Source organism: Choloepus didactylus, chromosome 13, assembly GCF_015220235.1.
Source record: "Choloepus didactylus isolate mChoDid1 chromosome 13, mChoDid1.pri, whole genome shotgun sequence".
NCBI classification, from domain to species: domain Eukaryota; kingdom Metazoa; phylum Chordata; class Mammalia; order Pilosa; family Megalonychidae; genus Choloepus; species Choloepus didactylus.
The window spans coordinates 7,337,019-7,355,236 of NC_051319.1; the positions used below are offsets into that span (position 1 = coordinate 7,337,019).

Genomic DNA, 18,218 nt, shown 5'->3' on the forward strand with positions numbered 1-18,218 from the left:
GGTAGGTGCTGGGAGGTGGTTGAGGCAGTGGGAGGTTACTGGGGGGCCTCAGGACAGAGGCTTTTTACCTTCCACTATGGAAGGATTTCAGCATTTAAACAAATCAGCATTGCTACGTGAATGTGTCTTTGAAAGTAGCCCTATGTACATACAATGATCCTGTATTACCTAGTAATAGATGAAGATGATGGGGTCAGTGATGACATCTGATAAACATAAACCTTTTCTCTCTTTTTTTTTTTTCTTTCTTTTAAATTCCAGATTGGGGAATTACTGAGCACTACCCACCCAGCCAATAAAGCCAGCTTAACCCTGTTCTGTCCTGAAGAAGGGGACTGGAAGAACTCCAATCTTGACAGACACAATCTCCAAGACTTCATCAATATTAAACTCAACTCAGCATCTATACTGCCAGAAATGGAAGGACTTTCAGAGTTTACCGAGTATCTCTCAGAATCAGTGGAAGTCCCATCTCCCTTTGACATCCTGGAACCTCCCACATCTGGTGGATTTCTAAAGTTGTCCAAGCCCTGCTGTTACATTTTTCCAGGGGGGAGAGGCGATTCTGCATTATTTGCAGTGAATGGATTCAATATGCTCATCAATGGAGGATCAGAAAGAAAATCATGCTTCTGGAAGCTCATCCGGCACTTGGACCGAGTGGACTCCATCCTGCTCACCCACATTGGGGATGACAATTTGCCTGGAATAAACAGCATGCTACAGCGAAAAATAGCAGAGCTCGAGGAAGAGCAGTCTCAGGGCTCCACCACAAATAGTGACTGGATGAAAAACCTCATCTCCCCCGACTTAGGAGTCGTGTTTCTCAATGTACCTGAAAATCTGAAAAACCCAGAACCAAACATCAAGATGAAGAGAAGCATAGAAGAAGCTTGTTTCACTCTCCAGTACCTAAACAAATTGTCCATGAAACCAGAACCTCTATTTAGAAGTGTAGGCAATACAATCGATCCTGTCATTCTTTTCCAAAAAATGGGAGTTGGTAAGCTTGAGATGTATGTGCTTAACCCAGTCAAGAGCAGCAAGGAAATGCAGTATTTTATGCAGCAGTGGACTGGCACTAACAAAGACAAGGCAGAACTAATTCTGCCTAATGGTCAAGAAGTAGATATCCCAATTTCTTATTTAACTTCAGTCTCATCTTTGATTGTGTGGCATCCAGCAAACCCTGCAGAGAAAATCATCCGAGTCCTGTTTCCTGGAAACAGCACCCAATACAACATCCTAGAAGGACTGGAAAAGCTCAAACATTTAGATTTCCTGAAGCAGCCACTGGCCACCCAGAAAGATCTCACTGGCCAGGTGGTCACAACCACAGTGAAACAAGTAAAACTGAAACAACGGGCTGATAGCCGAGAAAGCCTGAAGCCAGCCACAAAACCACTTACCAGCAAATCTGTGCGGAAGGAGTCTAAAGAAGAAACCCCTGATACCACAAAAGCTAACCATGTAGAAAAGCCATCCAAAGTTGAAAGCAAAGAAAAGGTAACAGTGAAAAAGGACAAACCAGCAAAAGCAGAGACCAAACCTCCAGTGACCGAAAAGGAGGTGCCCAGCAAGGAAGACCAGCCTTCAGTGAAAGCCGACATGGCTGAAAAGCAAGCCACAGACGTCAAACCCAAAACTGCCAAAGAGAAGGTGGTGAAAAAGGAGACAAAGTTAAAATCTGAAGAAAAGAAAGAGGAGAAGGAAAAGCCAAAGAAGGAAGTGGCTAAAAAGGAGGAGAAACCAGCTATCAAGAAGGAGGAAAAACCAAAAAAGGAAGAAGTCAAAAAAGAAGTCAAGAAAGAAATCAAGAAAGAAGAGAAAAAGGAATCCAAAAAAGAGGTTAAGAAAGAAACACCACTGAAGGAAACCAAGAAGGAAGTTAAGAAGGAAGAAAAGAAGGAAATTAAAAAGGAAGAAAAGGAGCCCAAAAAAGAAATTAAGAAGCTCCCTAAAGACGTAAAGAAACTATCTACTCCTCTATCTGAAGCAAAAAAACCAGCTGCATTAAAACCAAAAGTACCCAAAAAGGATGAGTCTGTCAAGAAAGATGCTGTTGCTGCTGGGAAGCCAAAGGAGAAGGGGAAAATTAAAGTCATTAAGAAGGAAGGCAAGACTACAGAGGCTGCAGCTGTGGCCATCGGCACTGTGGCAACTGCAGCAGCCGTGGGAGCTGTGGCTGGAATAGCAGCCACTGGCCCTGCCAAAGAACTTGAAGCCGAGAGGTCTCTTATGTCATCCCCTGAGGATCTAACCAAGGACTTTGAAGAGTTAAAGGCTGAAGAAGTCGATGTAGCAAAGGACATCAAGCCTCAGCTGGAGTTGAGAGAAGATGAAGAGAAACTCAAGGAAAGTGAACCAGTCGAAGCCTATGTCATCCAGAAAGAGACAGAAGTCATCAAAGGTCCTGCTGAGTCCCCCGATGAGGGGATCACCACCACTGAAGGGGAGGGCGAGTGTGAGCAAACACCTGAGGAGCTGGAACCAGTTGAAAAGCAAGGAGTGGATGATATTGAAAAATTTGAAGATGAAGGAGCTGGTTTTGAAGAATCCTCAGAGACTGGAGACTATGAAGAGAAGGCAGAAACCGAGGATGCTGAGGAGCCAGAAGAGGAAGGTGAAGAAAACGTGTACATGAGAACCTCTAAGCACAGCCTCGTTGAGGATGAGGAAAGCGCGAAGGCTGAGGCAGATGTGTACATCAAGGAGAAGAGGGAGTCTGTGGCCAGTGGTGATGACCGAGCAGAAGAAGATATGGATGAGGCAGTTGAGAAAGGGGAAGCTGAACAATCTGAGGAAGAAGGTGATGAGGACAAAGCAGAAGATGCCAGAGAGGAAGGATATGAGCCTGAAAAAATTGAAGCTGAAGATTATGTGATGGCTGTGGTTGACAAGGCTGCAGAGGTTGGTGGTATTGAGGATCAGTATGGATTCCTTACCACATCAGCCAAGCAGCTGGGAGCCCAATCTCCTGCCCAGGAACCTGCATCTTCAATTCATGATGAGACTTTACCTGGAGGCTCAGAGAGTGAAGCCACCGCTTCTGATGAGGAGAATAGAGAAGACCAGCCTGAGGAATTCACTGCCACCTCTGGTTATACTCAGTCCACCATTGAGATATCCAGTGAGCCCACACCAATGGATGAGATGTCTACCCCTCGTGACGTGATGAGTGATGAGACCAACAATGAAGAGACAGAGTCCCCATCTCAGGAGTTCGTAAACATTACCAAATACGAGCCTTCAATGTATTCTCAGGAATACTCCAAACCTACTATTACAGCACTCAATGGATTATCTGATGGGTCAAAAACAGATGCCACTGATGGCAAGGATTACAATGCTTCAGCCTCCACCATATCACCACCCTCATCCATGGAGGAAGACAAATTCAGCAAATCCGCTCTGCATGACGCTTACTATTCTGGAGAGAAAGAAGTGAAAGCCAGTGCCACGCTGGAGATCAAAGACACTTCAGCAGATTCGGATGAAAAACTTAGCTCATCCAAGAGCCCGTCCCTGAGTCCATCTCCACTATCACCCATAGAAAAGACCCCTCTGGGTGAACGTAGTGTGAACTTCTCTCTGACACCCAATGAAATTAAAGTCGCAGCAGAGCCGGAAGCAGTCCCAGTGTCTCCTGAGGTGACTCAAGAAGTCGTTGAAGAACATTGTGCTAGTCCTGAGGAAAAGACCCTGGAAGTGGTGTCTCCATCTCAGTCTGTGACTGGCAGTGCTGGCCACACACCTTACTACCAATCTCCCACTGATGAAAAATCCAATCACCTCCCCACAGAAGTCATCGAGAAACCACCAGCAGTTCCAGTGAGTTTTGAATTTGATGATGCCAAAGATGAGAGTGAAAAGCCTTCCTTAAGCCCAATGGATGAACCAGTGCCTGATTCAGAGTCTCCTATTGAAAAAGTTTTATCTCCTTTACGCAGCCCTCCCTTAATTGGATCAGAGTCTGCATATGAACATTTTCTAAGTGCTGATGACAAGGCTCTGGACAGATGTACTGAAAGTCCCTTTGAAGGAGAGAATGGAAAACAAAGCTTTCCAGATCAAATAAGTCCAGTTTCTGAAGTAACTTCCACTGGCCTTTTCCAAGAGAAACAAGAAAGGGACAGCACAGACTTTATATCAGTAAAGGAAGACTTTGGTCAAGAAAAGAAAACTGATGATGTTGAAGCCCTGAGTTCTCAACCAGGACTGGCTTTGGATGAAAGGAAATTAGGAGGTGATGTTTCTCCTACACAAATAGATGTCAGTCAGTTTGGATCTTTTAAAGAAGACACCAAAATGTCCATTTCTGAAGGTACTGTCTCAGACAAGTCAGCTACTCCTGTTGATGAGGGTGTAGCAGAAGACACATACTCTCATATGGAGGGTGTGGCTTCAGTCTCCACAGCATCCGTGGCTACGAGCTCATTTCCAGAGCCAACAACAGATGATGTGTCTCCTTCTCTGCATGCTGAGGTTGGCTCCCCGCATTCCACAGAAGTGGACGACTCCCTTTCAGTGTCTGTTGTGCAAACGCCTACCACTTTCCAGGAAACAGAAATATCTCCTTCTAAAGAAGAATGCCCAAGACCAATGTCAATCTCTCCACCAGATTTCTCCCCTAAAACAGCCAAATCCAGGACACCAGTTCAAGATCACAGATCTGAACAGTCCTCGATGTCTATTGAATTTGGTCAAGAATCCCCTGAGCACTCCCTTGCTATGGACTTCAGTCGACAGTCTCCAGATCACTCTACAGTGGGTGCAAGTATGCTTCACATCACAGAAAATGGGCCAACTGAAGTGGACTATAGTCCTTCTGACATGCAGGACTCTAGTTTATCGCGTAAGATACCACCAATGGAGGAGCAGTCCTACACCCAAGACAATGATCTTTCTGAGCTCATTTCAGTATCTCAAGTAGAGGCCTCCCCATCCACCTCTTCTGTACATACCCCTTCTCAGATAGCTTCTCCTCTCCAAGAAGATACTCTATCTGATGTTGTTCCTCCCAGAGATATATCCTTATATGCCTCACTCACCTCTGAAAAAGTGCAAAGTCTGGAAGGAGAGAAGCTTTCACCAAAATCTGATATCTCTCCACTGACCCCAAGAGAATCCTCTCCTTTATATTCACCTAGTTTCTCAGATTCTACCTCTGCAGTCAAAGAGAACATAGCAGCTAGCTATAGTTCCTCTTCTCCACCAATGGATGCAGCATCTGCAGAGCCCTATGGCTTCCGTGCCTCGATGTTATTTGATACAATGCAACACCATCTAGCCTTGAATAGGGATTTGACCACATCTGGTATGGAGATGGATAGTGGAGGGAAGACACCTGGTGATTTCAGCTATGCCTATCAAAAGGCCGAGAAAACAACCAGATCCCCAGATGAAGAAGGTTATACCTATGAGTCTTATGAGAAAACCACCCGGACCCCAGATGTTGGCGGCTATTACTATGAGAAGACAGAAAGAACCTCAGAATCACCAAGTGACAGTGGCTACACCTATGAGACCATTGAGAAAACCACCAAGACCCCTGAAGATGGTGGTTATGCCTATGAAATTACAGAAAAGACCACACGGACCCCCGAAGAGGGTGGGTACTCGTACGAGATAAGTGAGAAGACGACAAAGTCCCCCGAAGTGAGTGGTTATAGCTGTGAAAAGACTGAAAGGTCTAGAAGGCTCCTGGATGACATCAGCAATGGCTACGATGACTCTGAGGTTGGAGGCCATGCACTTGGGGATTCCAGCTATTCTTACAAGACCCCTGAGAAAATTTCCAGTTTCCCTGAGTCTGAAAGTTACTCCTATGAGACACCTACAAAAACGATGCGGACCCCTGACACTTCCACATACTGTTATGAGACCACAGAGAAAATCACTAGAACCCCCCAGGCATCTACATATTCCTATGAGACTTCAGACCGATACTATGCTGCAGAAAAGAAGTCCCCCTCAGAGGCCCGCCAGGATGTTGATCTATGCCTTGTGTCCTCCTGTGAATACAAGCATCCTAAGACAGAGCTTTCACCCTCCTTCATTAATCCCAATCCTCTAGAGTGGTTTGCCAGTGAAGAGCCAACTGAAGAGTCCGAGAAGCCCCTCACTCAGTCAGGGGGAGCTCCGCCACCCCCAGGAGGGAAACAACAGGGACGGCAGTGTGATGAAACCCCTCCCACCTCAGTCAGTGAGTCGGCCCCATCACAGACAGACTCGGATGTTCCCCCGGAGACTGAAGAGTGCCCCTCCATCACAGCCGATGCAAATATCGACTCTGAAGATGAATCTGAAACCATTCCCACAGACAAAACCGTCACCTACAAACACATGGACCCACCTCCAGCTCCCGTGCAAGACCGCAGCCCTTCCCCACGCCACCCTGATGTGTCCATGGTGGATCCTGAGGCATTGGCCATTGAGCAGAACCTTGGCAAAGCTCTGAAGAAAGACCTGAAAGAGAAGACCAAAACCAAAAAGCCGGGTACAAAGACCAAGTCATCTTCACCTGTCAAAAAGGGCGATGGGAAGTCCAAGCCCTCTGCTGCTTCACCAAAACCAGGGGGCTTGAAGGAATCCTCAGATAAGGTGTCCAGAGTGGCTTCTCCTAAGAAGAAAGAATCTGTGGAAAAGGCAACAAAACCCACCAGCACTCCTGAGGTCAAAGCTGCACGTGGAGAAGAGAAAGACAAGGAGACCAAAAATGCCACCAACACCTCTACATCCAAGTCAGTAAAGACCGCAACTGCAGGTAGGTTGGTGAAGATGCCAGGCATCCTGAATCGGCCGCAACAGTTCTACTTTTATTTGGAGAAACTTTCTGGAACCTTTAAATTTACCTGTTTGACTTCGGGCCAGGATGATGAGAGAGCACATATTGGTGCTTTATGTTCCCTTTACTATTCTCTTCTGCCAGAAGAGAATATGTCCCAGCTCAGTGTGGCCTTCAGGCATCAGGATAGTGCAGGATATGTCCTGAGTGGCTCTGGTTCACCAGATGGCATTCCTGAGTTTGCCCCATTCTGGAACATAGCAATTGCAGTCCTGGTGTATTGCATCAGAACCAAGGATGTGTGTTGAAAGCTCTTTCTGGAAGACCATGTTGGCATGGCTTCAGCCATACTGTCCCCAGAATCAAGCTGACGCAACACAGGCCAGGAGCTAGCTCCCTAAGCCTCAGTGGAGAACCTGAGGTTTCAAGCACGCCCAACCTGAGCCCAAGATTTATATTCCAATTTTTTTTCCTTAAAAAAAAAAAAAAAACATGTTAGAGATACATGCCCATTATAAGCAATGCTCTTTTTTTTTTTTTTTTTTTTTTTTATCAGCCAACAAATTCTATAATTTCAGTTGACCAGTGGGAACCTAGTACAAATCCAGAGAAACGCATTGAGGCTTTTCTGTCCCTCCCTTATCACACGGCCTCATTAATGGTGAATCATAATTTGCTTTCAAATTGAAATCCCACACGGCTGGAACAGATTTCCCTGGCTCCCTGTTTTGTCCTGCTTCCCAGATTAGGTTCTCAGCAATGACTGGGTTTTTGATAGAACAAGTCAGGTGGTCCAGCTTCATCTCGTTGCTTCCAACAACAATCCAATTTATTACAGATTTCCATTAATAGATTTTATTTGCTTTACATCATTATTCAGGGATTTTAGATCACAGTTCATAAAGTAATATAAACAGACATGTAAAGCAAAAAATAATATAGTTTTTTTTTTATTAGGTAAAATCTGATAGATGAAACTTTGGGGCTTTCAAATTTAGCACATTTTAGGAAGTCAGTTACAGCTATGCGCTTTTACTTTAAGCAATAGGGAGCATCAATTTCAGAACGCAGATGAGGTGTTTTATATGCATGGAGAAAATGAACTGAATCTTTTCATGCTTAAAATGAATGAGAAACCACCAGATAATTAACCCATTGGTCTAAAAATTGACGACTCACCTGCACTAAGGAGAATACATAAAATCCGTTCAAACAGATAAAAACCAACTGAAATTTGCCAACAAGCTTGCCGGAACATATACTCTAGTCCATGCAATTGACCACATAAAGAGATAATTTAAGTCAAATTAATAAATAAAGAAGAGTTGATTTGAATTTACTTTGAAGATGCTTTTCCAATGGATTTCTAAAAAAGCAGAATTACACAGTGATTGATTTTTTTTTAATTCAGTTTTATTGAGATATATTCACATACCATATAATCATCCATGGTATACGATCAGCTGTTCACAGTACCATCTTATAGTTGTGCATTCATCACCCCAGTCTGTTTTTGAACATTTGCCTTACACCAGAAAGAATCAGAATAAGAATAAAAAATAAAAATTAAAGAAGAACACCGAAATCACATTCCACCCTATTTTTCATTTAGGTTTTGTCCCTATTTTTCTACTCATCCATCCATACACTGGATAAAGGGAGTGCTATCGACAGGGTTTTCACAATCATAGTGATTGATTTTTAAAACAAACCTAAAGTGACTTTTGGTGATTCCCTCAGTTTGTGCTTCTATGAGCAATGTTCCTTTGGAGTTAATGGCAGTGATTTAGTGTGCAAGAGAAAATCTTACAGACATTCTTAAGTATTAGAACAAACGTAGCTCACAAACTTCTGCTACAAGTCACAATTATTTAGGAGGTCCACAGATGAATAGTTTTGAAGGCTTTCAGCTCAGATTCATTAAAATGATCAATCTGTTTTAAAAACTGAGTCAGTTTATTCACATCTCAGTTTGGCTGATTTCTACTCCCCACCACTCCCAAACAAAATCAGGCCGTTGACAGGATTCACTGGTGTTTTTGACTCTGTGGTGACAGTCTTTAAAAAACCATGGAAGGAGGATTAAGCATATAAGATCTAGCTGGCGTTTTAAATGGCTTAAGAGCAGTGGTCTCAAAGCAGCTACAAATTAGAATCACCTGGGCTGCTTTTACAATATAGTGGCACCCAGGCCTGATCCCAGCCCAGTTAAACCACACTTTAGAGGGTGGGGCCTGGGTATCATCAGTGTGTTTCATAAGTGCCCTCAGTGATTCTACTTGCGCAGCCAGGGTGAAGAACCACTTTTTTTCCTTAGGATGCTTGTTCTGCTTATGTTTCAAAAGCTTTAAGCCTTCTAGGTTGTAAATTAGTTTTGTTTGTGTGAGTGTTTTTTGGTGATTGGGTTGGGGAGGGGTGGGGAAGGGGTACAAAGCATACTTTCTCCTAATAGGAGCCATACTGAATAATGAACATTTTATTTTAACTCATTGGGGTTCAATTGTATAAACTCAATTTAAATCTGACTCTCCATCTACTTTTCCTGTTGGCCATACTGGGTTTGCAAAGATTTAGCCTTAATTTTAATGCCATGTGTTCTCCACATCAGCCCCTGCCCAGATTTCAATCTTGGCCTTGGGGAGGTTTGTCCACTGGAGGGGTAAGTACTATTCTAGGCTGCACGAGACCTGCTGAGGGTCCCACCAGTTAGAAGGCCCTGCAGGGACTCAGCTGCAGCAGATATCTGTGTCCCTTACCCAGTAGAAAGCAAAAGGGAAAAAACCAACCAACCAACCACAAACTTCAGGAGAACCTAACGGACATAGCCCCTGCTTCCTAGAACAAGTGAGAAAGCCAGCTCAGCCAACAAGGTGCCAGGAAACTTTTGGATTGATCTCAATTTTTCCTTTGCCTGGGCCTTTCTAATTTAGACTGAGAATTTTGGCTGCAAGATACCCTTCTCCCCAGTCTGGTGTGTCCTGATTGGCTACAGAAAGCCTAGTCTTTCTGATCTGTCTTGGTATTCAGCCTTGCCTAGGGAGAGACGTCTGACTCTCTTCAGAGCAGAGAACACAGCACTTCACTGGTGTTTGTGAATGAGCTAGAGGGCCTTGCAAATCCATATGGGATTCAAATCTGATCCATTTACTATGTCCAGTATGAGGGTAAAATACCCAACTGCTGGTAAAATTGCTACCAAGTAAGATCCTAAAGTGAATTACTAAGATCTCTTTTATTATGGTTTACCAAATGCAGATGCCTCCTTTTGACTTGTAAAATCTGTTTCTTAGGTCACTTTTCAAATTAGATGCATATTAGTAGCTTTTGAAGGACCCATTTTACTATTTGGTCTCATTTTGGGGAAAGGCCTGAAACTCTTCTTCCTTCCTATGGGTTGTCCACAAAGGGAAACCTTCCTGTCTTTCATTTCTCCTGTTGAGATGGTGAAAAAAACATGTTATATTTTCTCAAATTACCAGTGTTAAATGCCCCTGTGCAAGTTCCCAGGGAGATGGGAATGTCTCATCTCCTCATTCCATGTCCCATTGGGTCTCCTCATGGATGAATAGGACAAGTGTATTGGATGGATGGGTCTCTTCTCACTGCTGTGACTCTTTACTTATGTTTGTTTACCAAAGGACCAGGAAACACCAAGACAGCCAAGTCCTCGGCTGTGCCTCCAGGCCCCCCTGTGTATTTGGACCTGTGCTATATCCCCAACCACAGCAATAGTAAGAATGTTGATGTCGAATTTTTCAAGAGAGTGAGATCCTCCTACTACGTGGTGAGTGGGAACGACCCTGCTGCAGAGGAGCCCAGCCGGGCTGTCCTGGACGCCTTGCTGGAAGGGAAGGCTCAGTGGGGCAGCAACATGCAGGTAAGAGTGCAAATACAGTGCCTGCTCTGCAGATTGAGCAGAGACAGAGGGAAGGAATCATGTTTTAACGATGAAACATGGGTCCACATGAGAGGTGTCGTGGGTCTGTCACATGAAATGGTCTCAAATATTATCCTTGGCAGCAGTACCAAGGCCTTAGAAGAAAGGCACAATCAATTTATCTGCAAAATGGGCCCAGGGTCACTTGCCCTTCCCTCCAGTATACCAAGAGTGCTGTGTGTATCAATCAAAGTGGTCATATTTCCATGTGAGAGCTGCCACAGAATTGTCTTTACTTCTTTGTGTTTCATGACTAGACCAAGCCAGGAGTCTGGCCATTGAGAAAATTAACTGTCAGGTGAAATTCCACAGAAGCAGCACTGCTGAAAATGGCCCCCAACAGGACACTCCCAACTGACCACTCCCAAACATCGTGTCGGGCCATGAAGAACCACCCCTATTATTTCAGCTTATCTAAGTTTTGATTGTGGTCCTGCCCAGAGTTGCACAGTAAACTGAGTTTGCAGAATATTCAATTAGAATTACTTGTTATTTAATCATATGAAATCTACCAAGACATGCCCACTGGCCTCTTAGGGAATCCTAGATGAAAATTTTACTATTCATGCCATTACACAGCCACCCCACTCCTCCACCCCAACCACGCACACCAATTAAAGATACAAATCTTTGTTCTCAGGATGAGGTGTTAATAACACACAGCTAGTGTGCTTTTAAGGGCCCTGACCTGCAATAATACCTAAAACTCTTTAGATTAAATACACAACCTCTTAAATGCAAAACCCACCAGTTGTGTTAGAGGAAATACAAGAAACCACCCCTTAACTGAATCATTTCCTGACACTTAAAGAACTGAAAAACTGAAAGTGAATATAGATGAGCTAATTGACTAGTCACTGGTTGCTTCTTGTTCCTGGAAAATGTAAGTTGAAAAGTTATTTGCATTTCTTGGGGAAAATAGACAAATGTCCTTTCTTTCCTCCTCTTTGAATGGTCTGACTCCTGGTTGCGTTCTGTGTTTTCATTGGGTTTCCGGCTCTGCCCTTCAACAGCCGCTCCCTCTCTCCCTGCAGGTGACCCTGATCCCAACCCATGACTCCGAAGTGATGAGGGAGTGGTACCAGGAGACCCACGAGAAACAGCAAGACCTCAGCATCATGGTCTTAGCAAGCAGCAGCACAGTGGTTATGCAAGACGAATCCTTCCCTGCCTGCAAGATTGAACTGTAAAGACCAAGGCCGGCCACACCACAGGATTTGAACTCTGTTCCCAGAAATTCTTCAATTTGAAACCACCTTTTCTAAGAAGTCAACCCGTCTAATTAAGTTGCTGAACTATATTACCTGCCAAATGCTATATTGTATCATGGTGATGCAAGTCACCAATATTTCTCAGTTTTTGCTGATTGCTAAGGGAAGTAACAGTATTCCCGCAATAGGGTTCAAATTACTGCAAAATTACCTACCCCAGTTCATCTCTGCTGAACACTTGGAAACCATGCACTAGCAAGCCCAACTGACTTCTGCTAGGTAGAGGCATTTGTCTTAGAGAGAGAGAGAGAGAGAGAGAGAGAGAGAAAGAGAGAGAGAGAGCAAGAGAGAGAGAATGCAGGAAAGAGAAAAAGAGAATGAGAAAGAAAAAGAATGCAAGAGAAGGAGATATAATGGAGAGAGTGCTGGTGAGATGCCCAGAGAGAAAAAGAGAGAGCAGGGTGTAAGGAGAAAATAACCAACAATTGAGTCTGCATTTTCTCAGGCAAATAGGTATTCTGTAGTCTACGTAGGCAAAGTTTTCAATTTGTGTCAGTCTGAGTCATCCAAAAGGGTCTTAATTTTCTAAAAGATGCTATCTAGAGGAAAACCAAAAGAATAAGATTTGTTATGAAGGCACGTGAGATTTCCATGCCTTAAGCTCCTTCAGTTTGAAGGCTGCACACTGACATAACATAGTGAGTGTAGACTGGACACGCAAGTGGTTTGAGCCCCACTCAGAACTCTCAGACTTAAAACACACAAGTAGATTGATCTAAGGCATGCTCCCAGCATTTGTCCACCCACTTAGTCCACTCTGAGTCAATTAACCTGCATGCATCAACACCCAAGTCCACCGCAATTAACTGAAGCAAATACCAAAGCAGTTGGGAGTACATATGGTAGACAATTTGCCTTAGAAAGTGACTTGAATGTACAAAGATACTTGATGCACTTATTTTTTAATGTGAGACAGCAAGTTTATAAAACATCTGTGTAGGATTATAGATACTCCAGTTAAAGGAGCATGTGCATGCACGTGCGGGGTACTAGAAGCTGACCTGACTGGTACAACAGTTTGATGCTGAGTCATGTGTGTTAACACCACCTTGGCGCACCCACAGCCCTCTCAGCCAAACATGTTGAGCTTTTCATGGCTTCTTTACTACTGCAAATTCAAGATTGAAATGGCTTCTATGGTCAGAACTGGGGAAACAGTGAATCTTACAGTGGAAGAGGTTCTCAGCAAGTGTACAGTATTTACCTTCCTTTGTCTTACATTGGCTTTTTTTTATTTTCCATTAATTTCAACATAATTATGGGAACAAGTGTACAGAAGAATTTTTTTTTTTAGATATGTGAGAACTTTTCATAGATGAACTTTTTAACAAATATTTTCATTTACAGGAAAATGCAAAGAAAATTTTCAAGTGACAGTCTTTTTTTTTTTTTTTAAGTATTTCGTAAGACAAAAAATTGAATAATGCTTTTGAAGTTCTGGTGAGCCTGAAGTCTGATATTGCAGTAATAATATTTATTAAAAGCCCATAAGTTCCAGGAATAATGATACCTCCCACCCTTTGATTCCCATAACATAAAAATCTGAGTATGTGCTTTTTGAGAGTGGGGAAGAATGGCAAGGGAGGCTGCTTTATTGGGCCTTTACCGGCACACCACCCAGTGGTATCCTGCATACTTCTTTCAACATGTTCAACCATGAGGTAAAAGAACCACGACAAGTTCAAAGCACCCTAGCGCAAATTTGCTTTGGGATTTTCTTTTCTGGATAAAAAAATAAATAAAAGAAATGATACACTGAAAGCAAATGAATTCCCAACTCCTACATTTCATCATGTAGAGTTCAGAGATCACTTCCATCATTGGATCATGATTCAAACTGACGTCAGGTTCCAAGACGCACATCAGTGCATCCAGCGATCAGACGTGGCGAAGTTCTCAGTGACAACCGTGCTGTGCTCTGTCACGTTGCCCTTCCTACAGACTCTAAGATCTACGGAGTAGTGAACAATGACCTCATTTTATTTTCTATGTTAGTTATTTATTTCAGAATTAACATCGTTAGTTTATTTTTGTCTGATGAGTGTATGTTTTGCACTGCTAACAATTATGAGGATTTAAACAATGCTTTTTCGGGGTCCCCTCACTGAGGGCCTGTGCAGTCTACTTAATGCTGTGAATTACATTTTTCAAATGTTTAATTTTTTTTTTAATTAATACTCTTTTTTTTTTTAGGCTTCTCTAGGAATGCAGCTTTTATTTATTACCCTGTTTCTTTTGGGTCCTAAAAATAACACATTAAGGGTACAAAAAAATTAAACATACAATGGAAAAGTCGTGATGAAAACGAATCTCATTGAGTATAAACTCATCTACTTTAGACTTATTTTATCATAAACAAACTAAGATACTCAACAGCTAACCATTAAATAATGATCTTGAGTATCTTAGTTATCTTAAATTGAATTGTTCCACATAATCCCTGCAAGGAGAAACAGATTTGTAGCCTTCTTGCCAAATCCAGACCTCTGGTTGATTTTTCTTTGATAGAAGATGGCATTATTTTCCAATTTCCAAAATTAAATTTGTTTAACATGTACATTATCTTGCTTTAAAAAGTACAAACATTGTAGGAGAATTATAGCCAGTCTTCAATTATAACCACTCTACCCCACTGCTCTTCTCTTTTCTTTTTCTGCGATGAGATGTAATGGGAAACATATACAAAAACTGTCACTGGGTCAGCTGGCTCTTTTTCTTATGAACTATTTCAGTACCTTTTCTCCACCCATTGTTCTCAATGATGACCACAAAACCTGAGTATACCAGGAAAACCAATATTTGCATTACAGGTTGCTCCTGTCCTTCCAGAAACCTCTCCTACCTGTGTGACTAACCTAATTTTGCTGGTCCCATGCTACACAGTCAGTTTAGTAACAGCCGTCACAACATACCATGTACATTCATGGTGAGAGCTAGCGATCAGCACCGACTTCTAGGAGCTTTGTTTGATACTGATGACTTACTCCGATTGTATAGATTGAATATTTGGATGGAAGGAACTTAATCTCTGTTTATACTATGGGATCCATTGAGATAGCATTCATGATCATGACCTTTTGGGTAGTATTCTTAAACAAAATTCTACGAAGACTAAATGTTAGAGATGATCCTCTGTTTCAATTTTAACCAAATCTCTCTCCCCTTTCTCCAAGCCCCAAGCCCCGTGCATGCTTTCTCAGTCTTGTGGTGGGACTGGATACAATGACTCCCCCTCTCCCTCTTAAACACCATTTCCCATGGAGTTCAAAGAAAATTTTTTTTTCCTTAACCTTACATATCATAGTGAATGGTTTCCCCAGTGTATATGAATGTTTTAAATGTCTCCAATAGTTTAGGAGCTTTCCAATACTCATTTAAATAAGATTTAATCATTTGCTAATGGAATTTTGCCAACTTCCGTTTTCCCTTTTTTACCAAATTTCAGCTCTCTGGAGCTGTTCTGCAATCCTGAAATTGCTTTTATTGCCTCTCTTTAGTCACCTATCACAGGAGGTTCTTGCTCAGTAATGATATTGTGAGTTAGGATAATAACCTTTTTTTGCACTTCAGATTTAGAAGCAAAGATCTTATTTCCATTTTAAAGGAAATGTCAGCTTTTATCTTTTAACCAACTGAACAACACACCAAAAGCAGCCTAGGGATGAGCATTTCTTTGAAAGCAATTAGGTTATTCACCTGATATTAAAACTACATGCTATTTTAAAAATCTGTCTGTGACTTTACTAAGTTAATTTAAAAGGCAGCATCAAAAACTGAGAAGGAAGGGAAAAAAACAGCTTCTCTGCACTCGTTTGGCACTCCTCAAAACGGGAGCCATCAAGAAGAGGCATGAAGACCAGGCTGTTCTTGAGACACATCTGGCAGCTCAGTCACACTTCCCGCGCTGCATGCAGCCTTCCTCTTTCCGGCCCTGGAAAGAAGTGGTCTTGAGCCCCACTGAGAAGCACCTCACACTCCTCTCTCTTGTTCTGAATGGTGTTTGTGTCAGTCTGCAGCTGTGTATGGTATTATGTCTTATAATCCTGCATCACTTCTATCCTATCCAGTCATATCTAATGTAGAAAATTAGTTTCCAGTGAAAGTAATATGTAGTGCTTTTATGATATTTGTGTGCAATATCCCCTCTTCCATTGAGGATATTTGATGTAAAGGAGGAAAAAAAAAAAAAAGAACTCAGTTCCACAATAAAATACAAAAGTGGCAAAAGTTCACATGTGTGCCGTATTTAGCTTTGGTTACTGAGTTGGGCTCACCAGGAGTGGGATTTGCCACCCACACGGAGTGCAGTGCAGCCGAGACGTGCACAGTGGGGGTGGTTGGGTTCTTTTCAGGGTGGGCTCCCTGACATTTGGCAAGCAACCAAGAGGGCCCTACTCTTAATTTGTGCAACTGCTACCTCTATCCTTTATAGCCAAGCCCTAGAAGACTTTATAGTTTAAAGATACAATCCCAGAAACTGGGAGGAGAGGGGAAGGGACACAAAATTATTGCTTAAAAAAAAGTAAATAGTGTAGTAGAAGGAGGTTACTGGGAGGATTTCCTGCATAAACCACAAAGAAACCAAAAAATCACCAGGTTCTAATCCCAGCTCAGCCACCCCTGGCTGTGGGACCGCAGCCACTTTGCCTGTCTTGAGTTCTTTTTCTCACATGCAGAATGAGAGAATTTGACAGAATGACCAAACTTACTGGAGCTTCACATTCTTGGCTCTACAAAGCCATTGGCCAAGAACCGTTTGCTAATTATACCCATCACCTTATTATCTCCATCTTCCCTTTCCTTGGTGAAATGAAAACATACGTATCAAAGCACAACTCCAAGAAGAAAACACAGTACAAGGCCCTCTTTTTTTTTAAATACAGTTTTATTGAGATATATTCACATACCCTACAATCATCCACAGTGTACAGTTATTCAGGGTACCATCATATAGTTGTGCATTCATCACCAGAATCAATTTTTGAACATTTTCCTTACTCCAATAAATAAATAAATAAATGTAAAAAAGAATATCTAAAACATTCCACCCCCCCATCAGACCCTATTTTTTATTTAGTTTTGTCCCCATTTTTCTATTCATCTGTCCATACACTGAATAAAGGGAGTGTGAGCCATGAGATTTTCAAATCACACAGTCACATCATAGTTAAGCTGCATAGTTATGCAATCGTCTTCAAGAATCAAGGCTACTGGGATGCAGTTCCACAGTTTCACATATTTCCTTCTAGCTATTCCAGTACACTAAAAGCTAAAAAGGGGTATCTATATCGTGCATAAGAATGCCCTCCAGAGTGACCGCTCGACTCCATTTGAAATCTCTCAGCCGCTGAAACTTTATTTTGTTTCATTTCACTTCCTCCTTTTGGTTGAGAAGATTTTCTCAATCCCATGATGCCATGTCCAGGCTCATCCCTGGGAGTCCCACATTGCCTGGGAGACATATTCCTTGCAATGCGGAGGGCAGTGCATTCACCTACCACATGGTCTTAGAGAGAGACGGCCACATTTTAGGTACAATTATGAGTAGGCTTAGCCTCTCCTTTGCAGCAACAAGCTTCACAAGGGCATGCCCCAAGACTGAGGGCTCAGCCTACCAAATTGTTAGTCCTCAGTGTTTGTGAGAATATCAGTAATAACCCAGGTGGGGAAGTCCAACATTTCTGCATTTTTCTCCAGTTCCTCAGGGGGACTCTGCAAATATATTTTTATTCTCTGCCCAAATTACTTTGGAAAGTATCGGAATTCACACTAACCTGTACAAACCTGGTTTGATCTGGTAAGAACTCACTTCCTATTCAAAGTTCCACGTAATTATGGTGTTTCAATAAACTGACCATACAAGTTAAATTATTTAGTGTGCTGCCGAAAATATAGATCCTGCACCAAATAAACATCTCTTCCCTTGGTCTCACACAGAATTTGAAGTTTTAAAACACAGTCAATATCATCCTTTACCCTTTGGCCTGATTTGCCTTAGTCCTAACCAGATCTGCTTCATTCATATCTCTAATTGAGGTCTGAATTCTTTTTCAGCTTTTTTAACAGTTGCTGTGTGAGGTAGTACTGACATTCATAGCTGCCAAGCTCTAGCTCTGAGTTTTAGGTGTCACAAAGATACCCAAAGTTCCAGAGACCGACCAGGTTATACACAAAGAGCTCAGCATCTCAGAATTTAGAAATAACCATTACAACTCAGGAATAC

At 42.4% G+C, this 18,218-nt stretch overlaps 1 protein-coding gene across 2 annotated transcripts in view; it reads left to right on the forward strand.

Moving 5' to 3' along the window:
• The window catches only part of MAP1B (microtubule associated protein 1B), a 99,155-nt gene extending 82,939 nt beyond the window's left edge, over positions 1-16,216 (forward strand). For both annotated transcript variants that reach the window (XM_037801236.1, XM_037801237.1), the window contains 3 exons: positions 262-6,766; positions 10,426-10,664; positions 11,759-16,216. In XM_037801236.1, the coding sequence (XP_037657164.1) occupies positions 262-6,766; positions 10,426-10,664; positions 11,759-11,914 (6,900 nt within the window). In that variant the 3' untranslated portion in view covers positions 11,915-16,216. The remainder of the gene's footprint in view (positions 1-261; positions 6,767-10,425; positions 10,665-11,758) is intronic.
• Positions 16,217-18,218: the final 2,002 nt, after the last annotated feature.